Source organism: Aspergillus nidulans, chromosome VII (genome assembly GCF_000011425.1).
Source record: "Aspergillus nidulans FGSC A4 chromosome VII".
Lineage (NCBI taxonomy): Eukaryota > Fungi > Ascomycota > Eurotiomycetes > Eurotiales > Aspergillaceae > Aspergillus > Aspergillus nidulans.
This window is the reverse complement of record NC_066263.1, coordinates 4,109,211-4,125,970: the sequence shown is the minus strand read 5'-3', so window position 1 is coordinate 4,125,970 and position 16,760 is coordinate 4,109,211. Positions and strand designations below refer to the sequence as shown.

Sequence of the window (16,760 nt, the reverse complement as noted above, 5' to 3'; positions counted from 1 at the left end):
CGGGGGTAGATCCGCCAGACTGAGGGGGACCTCGGGGACGTGGAAATATCCCCGATGCAGATGCAGAACAAGGTAGGACAGAGTACGACAAGAGGCTGTTCCTAGAAAGACGGAGCGATGCACGATGATAAGCTCAAGGTTAAGTCAACGCTGCGAGCTCCTGGCTGAGAGGAAGAGAAGGGAGTCCCAGAACCCAGGAGAAAGAGTGAAGATGAGTACAGAAAAAGAAACCTCGGGCGTCCCGGGATAAAAGAGCGGCATCAGAAAGATCAGAAGTGATTAATAAGTGCGGTTAATAGCTGAGGGAATGGTTCAGGTCGGAACAGTTGCGAGAACCATGTGGGCCAAGTAGGAAGGCGAGCACGGGATCATTATATTTGCCTCCATGGTACAGAGTAGTTTTAGAGGGGTGACGGCTACTGAACGGAATGCCTTGTCCAGGGTAAGAGCGTCTGGAAGGTGGGCGAGAATGGAAATCAGAAGCAAGTTGTTGATGAATTGGAAGATGGAAGTCAAGTTTGCTGGTTCCCAGTTGTATAGTTGTATAGCTACTCCAGACGAAGCTTCTCCAGAGCCCGTTATAGATATAGTCCGTCAAGATGCATGAGGCACCAGCAAGGCGTTGGGTGGAAGCGAAAGGGGTCAACTTAGATTGAGTGGTAGCGTAAGTGCTAGAGAATGAACCGGAAGGCGCGCTGTGGGTGCAGAATTCGTCTACCGAGCCTTAAGCGAGCGCTAGCCCGTCTCGCTGCCACCCACGCCACCCCGTTGCGGCCTGCGGTGAGCTCGGCCAGGTGGAGGTCGCCTCACACTAGCCATGGTTGGATCGGGTCTGCAGTGGAAATCCGGAGTTCCTGATCTACGGCCGTTCACGTGACGAGGTGGCTAAGGGAGTCTGGAATCTACCCAAGTGGACATGGATGGATTCACAAGTCATGGACTAACAACCGGTAAAGCAGTTAAGCGATCAGACAGCCTAATTTCAAACGGATTAATGATCGTATCATTGGAATCATTCTGTACAATATGTTACATCCAACGCCATATACTAAAAGACAACCGGCTGGTTTTGATATCAATGTCCACTCCACTCAATTGTGTTCAGATCAATCCCCTCTTGCACCAGCTCCCACAACGGACTCAATTCCCGCAAGAAGTGCACCCGCTCCTGCACCGCCTTCAGCACATAGTCGATCTCAGCCTCTGTCGTGAACCGCCCGATTCCGAATCGGATACTGCTGTGGGCGCTCTCGTCGCTGCTGCCAAGCGCCCGAAGGACGTAGCTAGGCTCTAAGGACGCTGAGGTACATGCGCTACCGGAGGACAGTGCAATGTCTTTCAGGGCCATCAGCAGGGACTCTCCCTCAACGTAGGCAAACGAGACGTTGACACATCCGGGGTAGCGGCGTTCGGGGTCACCGTTGAGAGAGGTGTGCTCCATGGCCAAGAGACCGTCTGTCAGGCGCTTGGATAGCCGCGAAATGTACTTGGAGTCATACTAAACGTCTCGTCAGCCACGCTCAAATCAAATGTGTAATCAAAATCCGCAAAAATACGACTCATCACCCCTGCTGTATTCTTCATCCGTCAAGGGACACGCGGAGCGTGTAGCTACCCCCATGACTTCTTGAGACCAAAATCAAAAGCAAATAATCATCGTCAAATGCAACTATCGCTCAGGGCAGCTTACCTCCATATCCTGAGCGGCCACACGACAAGCCTCACCGAATCCAACTACCAGGTGGGGAGCCAGAGTACCGCTGCGCAGACCTCGTTCCTGTCCACCACCGGAGATGATCGGTTCGAGACGAACCCTGGGTCGACGACGAACGTAACAAGCGCCGATTCCCTTCGGGCCGTAAATCTTGTGGCTAGAGACGGACAGGAGATCGATGTTCATCTTGTTAACATCGATCGGAATCTTGCCCACGGCCTGAGCGGCATCGGTGTGGAAGAAGATCTTCTTGGAGCGGCAAAGCTTTCCGATCTCCTCTAGCGGTTGAACAACGCCAATCTCATTGTTGACAGCCATGATACTGACAAGAGCAGTGTCCGGACGCATGGCAGCCTCCAGATCTTCAAGCTTAATCAGACCGTTACTTTGAACAGGAAGGTAGGTCACATCGAAGCCCTCATCCTGAAGGTGTCGGCAGCTGTCAAGAACACATTTGTGCTCAGTCTGACTGGTGATGATATGCTTCTTCTTTCCGGATCGGCCAAAGAACCGCGCCACACCCTTGATACTCATGTTGTTGCTCTCGGTCGCACCACTCGTGAAGATGATTTCCTTCGCATCAGCCCCAATCAAGTTCGCAACATATCCACGGGCCTGCTCCACGGCCTTTTCAGACTCCCATCCGTATGCGTGCGTCCGTGAATGCGGGTTGCCGTAGATACCGGTGAGGTACGGAAGCATAGCGTCGAGAACGCGGGGGTCGGTCGGGGTGGTAGCTTGCGCATCAAGATAGATCGGTCGTGTTCCTTGGTCCATGATCGTAGCCTGCTTGAGGATGCCGGCAGCCGGGCTCATAGCGGTATCGCCCGTAATACCGGAGGCGGGAAGTTCAGCATTTTGCGGCTGGACGCCAGTCTGCTTCAAAAAATCCTTCTGTTCCTGCTTGATGGCCGTGTCGACTGAGACTTGGGCATTTCCAGCCTTGGTCTCCGAGACGAAGGTCCTATAGCTAGGGGTGGCGAGCGCCCTCCAGGGAAGGGCGTGCTGTGCCGCCGTCAGCCGGCGGGCATAGGCTCTTGAGGCCTGTTTCAAGGCAAAAGGAGCCACACTAGACATGATGGAAAGCAGTTTATAGCCTCCACATAAAAGAGTCAGCAAGGTGTGAGGAGGAGTGTGAGAAGGCAAGAGGCGCTGACTGTGACGTGGGAAAAAAGTCGGGAACGCTCTCGGCGGTTATATCATGCCAAGCCGCTACCCCCGATCAGTATGTCCGACCCCGACCCCGAACCCCGGACTTCCAGTATAGCCCAATCTCTGGCATTCCCATTTCACCTCACTTCATCTATATCTAAGGTCTAACGTCGGCATGTAAATTTGTATCTTATATTTGGTCGCTATATGGGCATTATATAGAGGTCGTTTTGACAGGTAGTGGACTGGGTTGAGCCACGGATTTGCTACTCTCTTACATCCTGACCCTTATGAAACAGACACCATTTCTGGACCGATTTCATCACTGCCTTGAAGTAAATGAGCACAGAGTCCGAACATGGACATAAAAAATATTTAAGACGTACGTATGGCTCGTGTTTGATCAGCACCTAACATATAGGCGCCGATAAGCCACAAGTCTATTCTAGTTCTCTAAGTGCACTCAGAAATCAGGTATTTCTCGACGACATGAATGAACACCTAAGGAGAACTGCAAATGATTATTAAGACCTGGCCATATTTCGATATACCCCACGAAACTCTCAGTGATGCCCGTCCTCGATCTTGCCGAGGCTTTAGAGGGACATGGGACTCTAGCGGAGCCTACTCTTTATATCTCATCCACGTGCCGATGAAAAACAATGACATTCTTTGTAGAGGTAAAAAGATAATTGGCGAAATCATGCCATCGCAGTCTGGACACAGGGTTTACAAGAAAATCCTCTTTGCTGCGTAGTCCCCTGTACCGCTATCCTCTCTATAAGCGAAAATGGATTATTCGGTGCTCATTCAGTTTTCGAGGACTGACTTTGAAACGTGGCAATGGAGCGACAGTAATGCAACAAGACAATACGATAGGATCAGAGCATTTTAAGCAGATTGGTAAAGCAACAGAGCCCAAAAACTCGGATAGTCTCAATGCGTATATTTATTCAAAAACATGGCTAGATGCACCTACAGTCAAAGTCCTAGCAATTTTAACTCGCTCATGCCCTATTATCCCGAGGTGGTTAGGTATCCTGACATTAGATCATACAGAGCGGATAAGTAGACCATTACACTCCTTCACAGCACTGAATATGGCAAGCCTTAAGTCGTGACAGCTGTTAGAAGGGTAGGAAATATCTGCACATAGGTATTTAGTAAAGACCAATTTGGTGACTGCAGTAGGTGCTCTGATAGACATCCCGAAAGTCCATTATCCCTATTGCTGAAACAAATTTGGTCTCATCTATTTGCATATGACCAGTAAACAAGAATGATAGAAGGTATAGAACCAGTAATGTCTACGAAATCACCAGAGTGTTGTTGGTCACATTGAAAAGCCTTTGTTCCCTCCGCCTCACCTAAAATTAGGGCTGTACATCTTCGATCGAATAATGGTAATATCCGCTACGATCAGTCATTATCTCCAATAACTTCAAGGTTTCAAAGGTCCTCGTCAAAGAATAACGAGAAATAACAGTTAGTATTAATATAGCTAGCTCCCTCTCAACCCAGTAATTAATGTAAACTACAAACGAGATAAAGATATGCCGAGTTTGCGTTCGACTTGCTCGACGAGCTTCCATACATTTGCTATTCCGAAATCTGAGTGTCTGATAAGCTGTAGTATTCAACATGGTAAGATATTCTTTACTAAGACAGGTGTGAGGTATTTTGTGGCTAATATCAACAGAGTGTAAACCAGGATCCCAACGGTCAATCTGGCCCTGGCCTCGACTTAGCTCCTGTTGCTTTTGATGCCGCAACGCCCGATCTTCTTGCCGCAATTGGTGCTGGCACTAGTTTTGCTCCAGATACATTCCCTGCTGTTTACCCTGTTGCCCCAGCTCCTCCGCTTCCGCAGCGTAAGCAGAATATAAGCGAGGGGTTCGCAAATCCAAGAGGCGACAATCTCTGCTATCGAAACGCCGCCCTCCTTGCGCTCCTTCATACGCCAGCCTTCAGAACATGGGCCATGGGAACTCATCTACGCTATAACCCCCTATATCCTCACCACCCAACTTGCAAAGGTCCCACGATCCCACTGGATGAAGTGCTGTCTCCCAACGAGAACAAGAGTGGATGTCTTCTTTGCAATATTTATACGCTGTTTACTTGGTACCATTCTGGCAACCGTGATAAGGATTGCTATATTTATAAGCAGGTTGAGGGCACGTCGGTGACAGTGAAAGGCTTCCACAACTGGGCAATGGACGCTCTTTGGCGACGATACCGGAAGACGAGAGACGGGAACTGGGCAACATCGGGGTCTCAGCAGGATGTCTTTGAGCTGCTGGAGAGACTGATCAAGGCCCTTCACAGGTTGGTACAGCATCTGCCAGCGCACCCTATTGCGGGCCCCGACATGGGGCAACCCATGGGTCTCTTTGTCAGCAGGATACAAGACCTCGAGCAATGCAAAAACTGCCCCAGATATAGGAACTTGGGTGCCGCGGATTACTACATGTATGTCGGTTTGCCGCTACCACCTAGGACTACATTCGTGCCCAAGTTCCAAGACATGATTAATTGGGCCTGGAATCAGGATATCATATCTGACAACTTCTGCGAATGCGGTGATCTGGAAAAGAGAGCCGTCCGCAAACGACGATTGGAACTTGCCCCCGAGGTGCTCATGTTCCAAATTGAGCGAACGGTCCAGAATCAGAAGTCACTCCGTGCATTCAAGCTCGAGGACGAGTTTGAAGTTCTCTCTTCCGTGTTACCAGAGGGTCAGGCTTCGATCAAGTACAATGTGAAGGCAGTCATCTTCCACCAAGGTCCTAGCCTGACAGCCGGACATTATACCGTCGGCGTGAGAGAAATCGGCACCGGACGGTGGGCATTTCTTGACGACGACAAGCCACCAGTTACTTACAACAACCTTTGGAAGCTTGTTAGTAGCAAACAGCAGCATGACCCAAAAGCATTCCAGGTCTATGCGGTAATTGCCGAGAAGGACAAGGGAGAGGAAAACGCACCGCCATCAATGCCAGTTTCCGAGAGAAATGTTGCTAGCCTGCTGCCACTGCACAGGTTCGAACTTGATATCCAGATCCAGGCTCGTCATGTAGAGCTTGGCTGGCTTAGCGGTCGAGCGAGGGTCCCACTACAGCCTGGGCAGCTTCCAGAATCACGAAACCTCGCAATCGAAAAGATGAGGCTCGAACAGGAACTTTCAGAAACCCGGCGGGAGCTATACGAGCTTAAGAGGCTTAGAGACTGCAGAAGAGGCTCCGGACTCCCAGCAGACCAACATTACTAACAGCACAGATAATGGTGAAAATCCCGGCACTGGCAACAACAGACTGATGAAGCTATGAACAATGCTACAAACAAAAATGTAAGCAGTGATATGAAGTATGCGACGAGTAACAGCAGAAGCAACAGCGCGCACAATGCTACAGCTTTCACGGCAGATACTGGCGCGGATAGAAACAAGCAACGACACAAACAATACATGAGTGGCGGGAACGACGACACCAAAAACTCTGTCAAAGAGGTAGGAATGACCGCCTGTTCTGAAGATAGCATAGACGTTCTGTTTGAGAAAAGCAAGCCCAAACCATCCTCTCCGGTATGTTTCACTCAAGGGAACGAAATCATCTCTATAATCCCATCAGCCCTCGCCAGCTACCTAGTAAAGTTATGTCCTAAAACCCTAGCTAACCTGCCCAAGGGCTATTATCAGTATTAAGGGCTTAATATGGGACCACCTGAGAAGGGTTGGGGGAAGAGTGATCTAGACGGCTCTGGAATATTTGCTGGACAGTATTCCTAGTCTGACCAGAGATACTTGAATTATTTTTAAAGTTCAAGTTGAAGTATTATTATAGTAGACGGCTGATTCTTTGCCTGTCATAATGTATATAGGTTTATTCCGTTTTATGGAATATATATACATAGTGCGCTTAGGGTTCGTCAGGCTAGGGAGTATCCTTGCACGTCTTGCCATGCACGTCTTGACATAGCTAGCCCTGCAACAGGATGTCTCCTTCTCTAGTAAAATGTACCCAACAAGCATCCTTATATGAAATTTCAGAGACATATGTTAATAGCCCTAGAATTGGCGGGTCAGCGGGCGCCTGGGCATCGGACTCGCTTTCCTGTTTGACAAGACGGGAAGATACGACTCCAACGTTCACGCAACCACTGACTCAGTAAACTGGGATTCAACTACCTAGACTCTCAGCGCTTGACGCCGCCTTACTCAGTAGTGGCTCGTTACTTATTTTTCTAGCGAAAGAGTCCAAATTGAGCTAGCAAGACACCCGATTGTCAATAAGATACGTATCTCGACATGTACCAGCCATACCAGGATAAAAAAAATAGTGGAACTCCGAAACATCATCTGGTCTATATGCTATATCGTAGAACTGCTAAAAATCTTCATATTAAAGTGTCCTGGCTTCAGCAGCAACAGTCTCAGCAATATAGTCTCCTAATGTCCCCTTGACTGGCTCCCATCCCAACAGCTTCCGAGCACGTAGAGCTCTGCCACGCGCATTGGTACCTAGGACCACAGCCCCATGGGCAAAGAACAAACTGTCGCACTCCTGCGGTGTGATAGAGCGAACTGAGCACGGCTTGTCGGTGTATCCCAGCTTGTAGATTTCCTCAGCGACAAGGCCAGCTATATTTTTGAAAGCCTATTGGTGGTCAGCGTACGGTTGGAACCGATGCCTGTACATGAGAGCATACCTCTTCCCCAGACTCGGCAAAGTATAGTCCGTTTTCATCCCAGAAATCATCATTTCCACCGTTAACAGCCTTCTCAACAAGTTTTACAAACAGCTGTGCAAGGTCCGCGATATGGATTGCGCCCCACCGGCTCAGACCCTGGCCAACATAAACAGCTTGCTTTTCCTGTAGCGCGTTTTTAGCTATTGAAGGAACTTGAATGCTCCGCTGGTTCACCGGTCCACTGCCGGTGCCGAAGATAATCGGCGGGAATATTATTGCCGTTCTGGGACCGCTTCCGGCAAGACCAAGGATGAAGTTGTCGACAGCACGGCGGTCCGGGTATATGCGAATCAAGTCGCGGACGGCTTGGATTCCGCCGAGGTCATCGTAGACTCTGTCTGATAGCTCGCCATAGGCATTGGAGTCGATCTCGGGGCCTCCAAGGACACTGGCACCTGTGACCTGGACGTAGTATGCTGCATTTATTCTTTAGCTATTCGTTGTGGGAAGGAGTAAAAGCAGAGGCTTACCGTCACGTCGGTCTTTCAACGCTCTGGCAATGGCCTCCACACTAGCAATGTGCTTATTACTTGCGGCATCTAACTTGCTTGTCAGAATCACAGCAAGACGTGTAAAGCAAAGCACAAACGCACGAATAACAATGTCACTCTTCTTGGCTTCTTCCTCGATGACAGAAGTATCGTCCAGGTTGCCACTGATCACCTTGACTCGAGGATAAGCTGCGACGACCTTACTCGCCTTCTCCGTGTTTCGGATCAACGCTGCGATTTCATACTCGGGGTGAGTATTGTCTAGTGCGTGAAGGACTTCGCCTCCAATATAGCCTGTAGCGCCAAGACTGCACCAGTCAGGGCCGGGTAGTAGAACAATATTGCTGGCGAACTCACAGAAAAACCCGCATTATAGAGATAAATATTCAAACGTGCCTTTTGTCTTTCTAGAGTAAGCGGAATTTGCAGCTTCAGTGTAATATCGAAATGGAGGATTCGCTTATCAGCATTTTGAACCCTGTCACTGTCAGATGGGGCAGGCGTTTCCGATACGGATTAGGAAGGCCATTTGACGCTTTTACAATCCAAGTAATAGAACTGCAATATTGCGAACACAATTGGCCTCTCAGAGCGTGCCACGAATGTCTGTAGCATCTCCTTGCAGGGAATGCGGTACAGAAACCTCTTGGTTTTCTCCATAGTGGGAGCATATTGGCGTAGATTGAACCGCTCGATAATGAGCCTATGCTTCGTATATCAGCTCTGGGGCCATTAAACACTCCATATCGGCATTGGAGCACCATATAATGGAAGACCATTTACCAACTGACAAGAACTTACATGCCCATCTGCGATCCGCACATCCACAACATCAAGCCATACAGAGAGTTGGGCGGGGCCAGGCCACTCGCCAGCCGACAAGAGACTCGACACGTTGAGATGTCTACGGCCGTCTGATACATGAAAGCAGCGATGTTTTCCGGGGTACGCATGTGGACATGAGGCGCAGTTATTGGAGCGTCGAGGCTGGCTACCTCATGGAACTGGTAATTGAGGAGGAATCAATCCGGAGTCATTTAGTCTCTCGAAGACGTTTCGCGTTTTGGACAAGCCAAAAGAAGGTCCTGATCAAGAGAGAACGGAGATGGCTTTAGGGGAAAGCGTACGGCTTCCTGCCGTATCTCAACAAGACATTCAAGGACAGCTAGTTGCTCCCGGCCGAGCTGCATTGTCTGACGCACTCGTCCTATTTGGCTGAGCTGAAGCAATCTGCAGGAAACACAAGAATCATTTGGATAGAATACTCTGTATGTTATTTTCGCATTAGCATACTATGAACCAGCCGGATCATGATTCAACCTGCATTCTTCAATAACTAGAGCACACTTTTGAACTGAAGGTCTTCTTTGTGCAGCCATTAGACCCGTTCGTTGCGAGGGTTCAACTTGCAGGGAGAATCGCAATCTTCTGCCATCTGTCTCCCGGGTATTTTTTCAAATCTCCTTGTGGCTCTCTTAGAATCGTGCTTAAAAGGCCGCAATTCAACGAGGTGTCTGCCGGGAAATACTCCAAAAGTCTGTACAGGTCCTTCGTCTCTTTCGTTCTTTTCCAGTCGATTAAGAAAACATACGAAAAACTTGAATGACAGCAAGTTTAAAGAATGGCAGTCGAAGCTGCTGGATGTTGAGGTTGGTAATGCGGCGCATGTCCTCACGGCAGGAGGTCTCGTGGTACAATGTATAGGCCTTTCGTATGTTCCTGCAGTATTGCTAGCAACTTAAGCTTGATCATCGTACGAATAGAAGTAAGAAGGCCTATGCACTCTTCCGAGAGCCGGCACGACTGTCTAGAAAGGAACTTTGCTTTCGTAACAGGCCGACATATATATAAACGCGCTGGCGGATCAACTCGTGTCCGTACTGTTGGTCGGTAAAAGCTCCATAAGAAATGACGGTCACAGTGGTCAAGGAAGAAATTGATGCTCATGGGTTGCAGTAGACCAAACGGCAAGGAGCATCCCCATTCGATATTGACAACGGTCCTGATTACAAACTATAGAAGCGAATTGAACATGCAAGCAATTGTGACCCAGTTCCAAACGTCGACTATCCTAATTGCGATGGTGTATGCGTGGTAGTTTTGGACCTTTCTTGTGTCAAAGTCATTGAAAAACATGCTATCATTGTGTTATCCACTCAACTTTATCCTCTCTTTGGCGCCTTCTCATCCTCTTTTTTTTTTTATTCCTCCTCTTTAACACGATTCTTTCATCTCCCTTCTCGCTACTCACCCACTTTCTCTTTCAGGTCCACAGTCTGGACTTGCCTTTATTCCCAATCAACAATCATGCGCGTGCAAGAAGAAAAGCTCGCAAAGTCTTAGCCAAAGGTGCCTCTCAGGGGCCGTCTGGTGGCTCAGAAACAGTGGACTTCCACCATCCTTCGTGCTGGTAGTGACGAGACTGTTGGAGGCTATGGCAGCATAAGAAGCAATTATTGTAAGTAGAAAACCCCCGTCTCCTTCCAAATATCGCTCTGCAAGAAACACATGCTCAGTAAAAAACCGAGTAAGGAACTGGTATACTCCTTACCTGACCTTCTTGTACTATAGACAAACCACCCATCTTCACTCAGGAAATAGGAGCCAAGTCCGTTCTCGAATTGTTCAGCCCATCTTAATGGCCACGCTCTAGAATAGAGCAGCAATAGCAGATACAAGAAACAACAGGAAGCTTCAGCTAAAGTCTCGTATCCGGCTGTCTCTCCACTCGCCCCCATTCCCTGCTGGCTAGGCATACCACTTCCCACCAGCCGTTGAGCTGCTGGAACGCAACTGGCTCCGTTGGCAACATAGCATGGACGAGAAATGCAAAGCCGCGCCTCAAGTACTATGACACGAGTCGCTAAGAGCGCTCTCCGAGTTTACCTGTACAGATAGCTGTGATAGACTTTTCTTACCATATCACTGGACAATTGAAGATGTTTCTGGCTGTTTGACGGAAGGTTGAAGGTGAAGGGGGAACTCGACGTCAACCGCACTGGGATAATTGTAGATACAGCCTGCTGGAATCTTGCCGAAACCTTTATGGCCACGTAAGCTGAAGGAAGCAATACCGAACGGGCGTGAGGAGCGTCGAAGCGAGGGTGGACTCTCCTATTCAACTTGATAGTGTAATATAATCCTTAACCCTACGTATTCATTCCATCCATTACCACTATTGCTGCTGCTACTGTACCTACCTATCACGTTTGTTATGGTAGGTTATATCTGTCGTTAATCAAGGAGTAACTTGGTAAATCTGTTAGGCTAGTCCAAACGGGTCAAGTTCTTCATCTATTTTGAGCTTGAGCCTGTCCTGAACCCTTCCAAAGGGTTTGGTACCAGCTAGATTACTTTTTGTGGCAGGTCGTGCCGTGTCATGCCATGAAATTCCTGGTCTAGACTCTCTTTCGGGTTACTTGAGTCCAGTTTGTGGATGTCTATCAAGTGGTATGGCAGAGATCCGTCGGATTGATTAACTCTGTCTAGGTGTCTCTGTCTGTGCTCTGCGTGGTATGAGGTCAAAGTGCAGATAATCCGAGTCATAAGGTCCTGCACCTAAAGATATGTGCATGAGAAGGTAAACTGTATTATTCAATGAAAGTAGATGCTCGGGAATAAGGATAATCAAATCTAACATTCCAGAGTGTAGTATCGTATTACCATGCCCACTCTGACGCCAGATGTCGGGTCCGTGCTGGACGGCCATACCAATAGGATCTGTAGATACTGGTTTCTCGAGAGCCAAAAGGATTCTGAGGGTCATTCATGAGTCTCTTGGGGACCGTCGTGGATTTGAGGCTTTTGTACTTCGTACAGTTGAGGGTCCGGACCATCAAAAATCCTGATAACCAAGAGAATGCCGTATGAAGGACTAGTCCGATTGGTACGCAACAGACTTCAGAATGTATGCGCAGCAGTGGCTTGTAAGATGCATGCGGTTTCCTCAGTATCGTGCTCTGAAAGTGATGTGACAGATCTGCTCTTCGCTGCATCTTGCCATCCTTTTCAAATGCAGAGAGGCTAGCAAAAATTCGTCTCACAACTTTGAACAAACAACATCTTGTAACAAGTGACTGGTCAATTAACTGTTTTGTGTTATGTTTCATATCACGCCTCAGCAGTGCAATGGAAGCACATAGTTGGGGGCCCAAAAGGCACAGACGCTGAACCGAGGGACCATTGATGTGAAACATTCTAATTTGATCAAGTGCAGTTTCTGACACGACAGGTGAGCATTTTCCTTGGAGTGCGAAAGATCTACGTCGATATGCATCCAACTACCTAATCTGACCAGCGGCACTGGTAAAGCTCGTTATCCACTTCAGCCGGAAATCTGTTTATAGTCGGGCAAGAACTCGAACGCCACAATACTTGGTGTGTCAGCGGTGAAACCTGACGATTTGGCATGGTTAAGACGTCGATAAGCCTCGTTGGGTTAGCCAATCCACTACAGTCCGCAGCCGAGATTGACCAAGACGGAACAGACTGGTATGGAATCCTCAAGATGTGCATTGACGTTGGCATCCCGTTGAAATCAGCCAATCATAGTATGTCGAACGATCAGTAGCCTCACTGAGGCTCTCCCGTGATGGAGCCAAACGGGACAGTGTACGAGCCATGCCCGAGCCTAAGCCAAAGATTCGGTCTAGGCTTAACCATAGCAAGCAACTCACTGGATCTTTTGGAAGGCTAGCTTGCCCGTTCAAGTGTAGGACCGTAACTGGCTTGCATGAAGGAGCCTAAGCCGGTAGCATGGCCGATACTCCACGTAACCTTCTCCATAGGGCCGCCAGGGCTCGTATTCGTTAGCCATGCTGAAGATGCCGTCGAAGCGGGGAAGAAAACGAGAAATCTCTGGGATTTGCTCATCACTGATACAAAGCAGAGGTAGAGGACTGCGCGTTCTCACATAGATTGCGTTATTTTCTGTAGGATGGGGTCTACATACACCGCACATGATCATACCCTGACCGCCTGTTTTGATTCTTCTCTGCGTTGGCGTCTGCTTACGGAAGATGCTTGATGACAGTCACTGACAAGACAAGACTCAAGTGCCCCAATGGTTCGTCTGGTCTTGTCCTGGTTCTGAGTCTGAGTCTCAGCCTCAACTGCTAGCGCCAACTTTTATAAGGCGAAGATGAGAGTTCAATCGGTGGTTGGGACTTGGAGAAGCGGCTCAAGTGGCAGCGGCGAGGTTCGGGGATTCGCTGACGGAAGGCCGTATATACTCAGAGTAGACCGATGGCGCATGTTGTGTAAATTAAAAGTGGAGTTGATGACATTTGTGCAGCTCCGAACGTCAACACTCCTATCTCGAAAACCAGAACGGCAACTATCGGCGTGATATGCAGGGTGGCCGTAAGAGAGCGAGGTCGGTGCCACAAAAGTATTCCTATTTGTGGCGTGACTGGAGTTCGCCACGCTGAGACTGAAGTCTGTGCCAGGCCGCCGCTGATTGAAGGGATAGACCTTCAACCAAGAGGCCTTCGATCTGCATTTGTCTGCTCTGCAGTGCCGTTACAGTCGTTGCATATGACTGTTCGATGGATACGGCAAATGGGCCCGAGTAAAATTATATGGTCAGTCACGAACCCGTCTATGAGCCAAAAGGTGCATTCTGCCATATTCACTCCGAATAGGCTTACCTTATTAGACTTAGCCTCTAAACGAGGCTGAGTCCAGTCCGTCAGGACCCGCTACCCACACCATCTGTACGCAGGATATTATTCAGACGGATAACTTGGCTGGGCGAGGAGGTGATTTGTGTACTTTGGCTTTGTTTGCCTGGCTGGCATTGGCTGGTGTTCTGCATCGACTAGGAAGGGCATATGCGTTTCATTGCGTGTCATTGACTGTATGAAGGAAACTGATGTAAACTGATGTGGCTCGTACGCCTGTACTTAATTTAGTTAGGATTACCATCTGCTATACGCTACTCGTACCGTAGTCCAATCCTGCTGCCTGGTGGCTGTGCATTTCCACTTCCAAGTCTTCACTCCCTGCGGCCAGCGGCTCTGTCCGCAAGTGCAGGCCTGGTAGTCTAACGGAGCCAGAAACCACGGGCAATTTCAAGGTACATCGCTCGCTCTTCTCGGACAGCTGGCAAGGTTTGGCTCGCTCGCTTTCCCGCAATAGGTGTGTGCATGGATGCCCGGTCTTGCTGTCCGATATCGCTGGCCTGAGGCCTTTCCATACCAACTGCCTCCGCCTTTTCAGGGGTGTCAGATTGCCTGCCAAGATTCAACCGCTTGAGGCCCGGGAGCCGCAGGGTAGGGTCAAAGTTGATGAGGACAATCGCTTGGTCAGTGGAATTGCGATCATCCTGGTTGACAGAATATACAATTGAACGATCGTCAGCATAGGCGTGAACCTGGCCGGTCCGTTTCGAAGGACAGAGTAAGTGGTTCAGCTCTTGTGGAGCGTCATCCGGGGGCCAGAGATGGATGCCTCGAGTTTCAAAGCGCTCTTCGCTGTTCTCTACTAAGCGTCCGTCTGGTTCGCTGAGTTCACGCTTGAACAGGAGCCCCGGTTTCTCCTCAAGACCTTCCTCGTCGATGGGACACTTTCGCTTCCGAGATACCACGCGTACCCTTATTCGATCCCGAGGTACAAGGCCGCCGCCGCCAACGCTTCTGGGGAGCGGGTCATTTACGAGGTCAATATAGCTGGATGCGGAGATATTGTATGAACGGAATTTCGTTTTGGCTAGTATGAAATCGCGCCTCGGTTTCGGTTCAACACCTCCGTCGTACTCTGAGTGATAGTGTCTGCGGAGTCGTTTCCGTGGAGGCTCATAGTTAGGCTTGGATGACGGGTCCAGAGTTTTGGTGAGGGGCTCGTCAGGTAGAGGCGTTTTCAAGTAATAATCTGCTGGCGGCTGTTGTTTGTCCACGTCGGCCGGGGCAGGTAGAGGCTGGACGTAGTATGTCCTACAATTCTCGCTGCCACCGTCTCGCCATTCCCGGCGGCATTCAAGGATCATAAGTTGCCCCGTTGCTTCGTCTTCCCTGAGCGAGAGATCCGACCAGGTATCATTGATTGGACCTTCACGATGCTGCCGACGCCAAGTTCGATGAGTCTTGATACCTTCCTTGGATAACTTGAGGCTAGGGTCCAGGCAGATCCAGACGTAGTATGAGGTCCAATCCACTTCCTCCTCTTCAAAATCCACCAACGTGGAAATGGCGTATAGATGATCCTGATAGACTTCAAAGCATACCGTCTGGCCAATTTCGTTACCAGCAAAGTTATCCAAAACGATCATGTTTGGCTTTGCGACTTTGCCCGTATTGAGGTCTGCACAATTCACTTCCCATTGATTGTACCCGCGAGTCCCCATTGCCGAATGAGTCCCATAGTAGAGATACGACCTGTTATGTCGTATAAACAGCCGGTTTGTTGACTCAATATGTACTTTCAGCCTGAGACGACCGCTCTTTCCATACGTCGACCGGCGCTGGAGGTCGACCGCGAGGATCCAGCCTCCCGGAATCTCGGGGGTCGCCACCAAGAATGCAACGACCCAGTTGCTATAGTTCAAGAGGGAGATATGGGCCATCCCAGTCTCCGGATTGCACTCAGGGACTGCACGGCGTAGGACATTGGGGAGATTCAGGACTTGTTCCACGCGGCTGGCACCACGCACGTCCAGAGCGCGAATCTCGTCATTATAGATATAACAAAGCGAGCCGCCCGCGTAGAGGAACGAGCTCCCGTATGCCAGAATCGATGCCGAGTAGGGTTGAGCAGTGGCAAAGGATTCCTTGACGTCGTACAGACGCCCGATGGCTTTGCGGTAACCAGCTTTGGCCCGGTCGGCCTCTTTCCCTTCTCTTGTATGAAGTAGATCGCTCTACTATCGAATCAGTATTTTGCCAGAGGAAACGGGGGCCAATGTGGCATACTCTAACTGTGTTCCGAGCAATAGAGTCGCTATTTGTCAACTCATGGAGTGCGCGATTGACTCTGCTGAGATGGATGAAGTCATGACAATCAAGCTTGGAGGCCACTTGATAGAAGACATCGTAGGGGATGGAGTCCAGGTTCCTGGTCATTTTCTCTGACCAAAAAAGCGGACGAGACGGCCTACGAGCTAAGGGAGAGACGTACCGGAGCCGTCAGGGCGCGTCAGACATTGGAGTAACACTGTCCCAGGCCGGTGTTGTGGAGAATGAGTATGCGCCGTGTGCATGAGCCTTTAAGTCACTAAATTGAGGCTCAACAGGATCGGCTAACAAGAAAATGAATCATCTAGAGTTGGCAAACTCCTGGCTCCACACCGAATGTGATTTTCGCATTGAGAAAATGAGACACAGAGCCTCAATTTCCTAGCCGAATCCGCGCTTGGCCTCCCCCCTTCTCTCCTGTCAGCCCAGCATACATTCTCGTCATTGTCTTCAGCCTTGTCTAAATATATTAAATTACCGATCTTCTCGACTGAAGGTTTCCCATTTTGCTTCCAATTCGTTCCAATTCTCCTCCTTTCTTAGAGCCGCACTTTTTATCCCCCATCTTTATTACCAGCTTACGGTATGAATTCCCCAGCTGCCATATCCCAGCCACCAGTACATCGGTGGCGATTGCCGCTGGAATGATGCTGGCCTCAGGCCACCACCATCGCATCGATGGCAAACATCGTCACTGCTGTTGCT

At 49.4% G+C, this 16,760-nt stretch overlaps 4 protein-coding genes across 4 annotated transcripts, besides 1 other annotated feature; 1 reads left to right on the top strand and 3 right to left on the bottom strand.

Annotated features, from left to right (window-relative positions):
* Positions 1 to 16,760: part of a sequence feature (contig 1.42 328..99573(1)) that runs on past both edges of the window.
* ANIA_02508 (cysteine desulfurase) lies at positions 985 to 2,863 on the bottom strand. The gene is made up of 2 exons (XM_655020.2): positions 1,691 to 2,863; positions 985 to 1,498 (listed from the first exon to the last, which is right to left on the bottom strand). The coding sequence occupies exons 1-2, from the start codon at positions 2,789 to 2,791 to the stop codon at positions 1,076 to 1,078; spliced, it is 1,524 nt and encodes a 507-aa protein (XP_660112.1). The 5' UTR covers positions 2,792 to 2,863; the 3' UTR covers positions 985 to 1,075.
* ANIA_02507 (ubiquitin carboxyl-terminal hydrolase) lies at positions 4,508 to 6,137 on the top strand (the record flags this gene model as incomplete). Its single annotated transcript, XM_655019.1, has 2 exons — positions 4,508 to 4,510; positions 4,566 to 6,137. 2 exons carry the CDS (start codon positions 4,508 to 4,510, stop codon positions 6,135 to 6,137), a joined length of 1,575 nt encoding a protein of 524 aa, XP_660111.1.
* Positions 7,267 to 9,059, bottom strand: ANIA_02506 (uncharacterized protein; the record flags this gene model as incomplete). The annotated part of the gene is made up of 5 exons (XM_655018.1): positions 7,267 to 7,521; positions 7,574 to 8,010; positions 8,086 to 8,400; positions 8,649 to 8,809; positions 8,908 to 9,059. The coding sequence occupies 5 exons, from the start codon at positions 9,057 to 9,059 to the stop codon at positions 7,267 to 7,269; spliced, it is 1,320 nt and encodes a 439-aa protein (XP_660110.1).
* Positions 14,150 to 16,163, bottom strand: fbx15 (the record flags this gene model as incomplete). The annotated part of the gene is made up of 4 exons (XM_655017.1): positions 14,150 to 15,307; positions 15,435 to 15,479; positions 15,524 to 15,961; positions 16,014 to 16,163. 4 exons carry the CDS (start codon positions 16,161 to 16,163, stop codon positions 14,150 to 14,152), a joined length of 1,791 nt encoding a protein of 596 aa, XP_660109.1.

Bases quoted from the DNA above. Each gene is read 5' to 3' on its own strand.
- ANIA_02508 (XM_655020.2), bottom strand. From the start codon at position 2,791: ATGTCTAGTGTGGCTCCTTTTGCCTTGAAACAGGCCTCAAGAGCCTAT. The intron at 1,499-1,690 runs GTAAGCTGCCCT...CGAGACGTTTAG, and splicing joins TGGCCGCTCAGGATATGGAG to TATGACTCCAAGTACATTTC.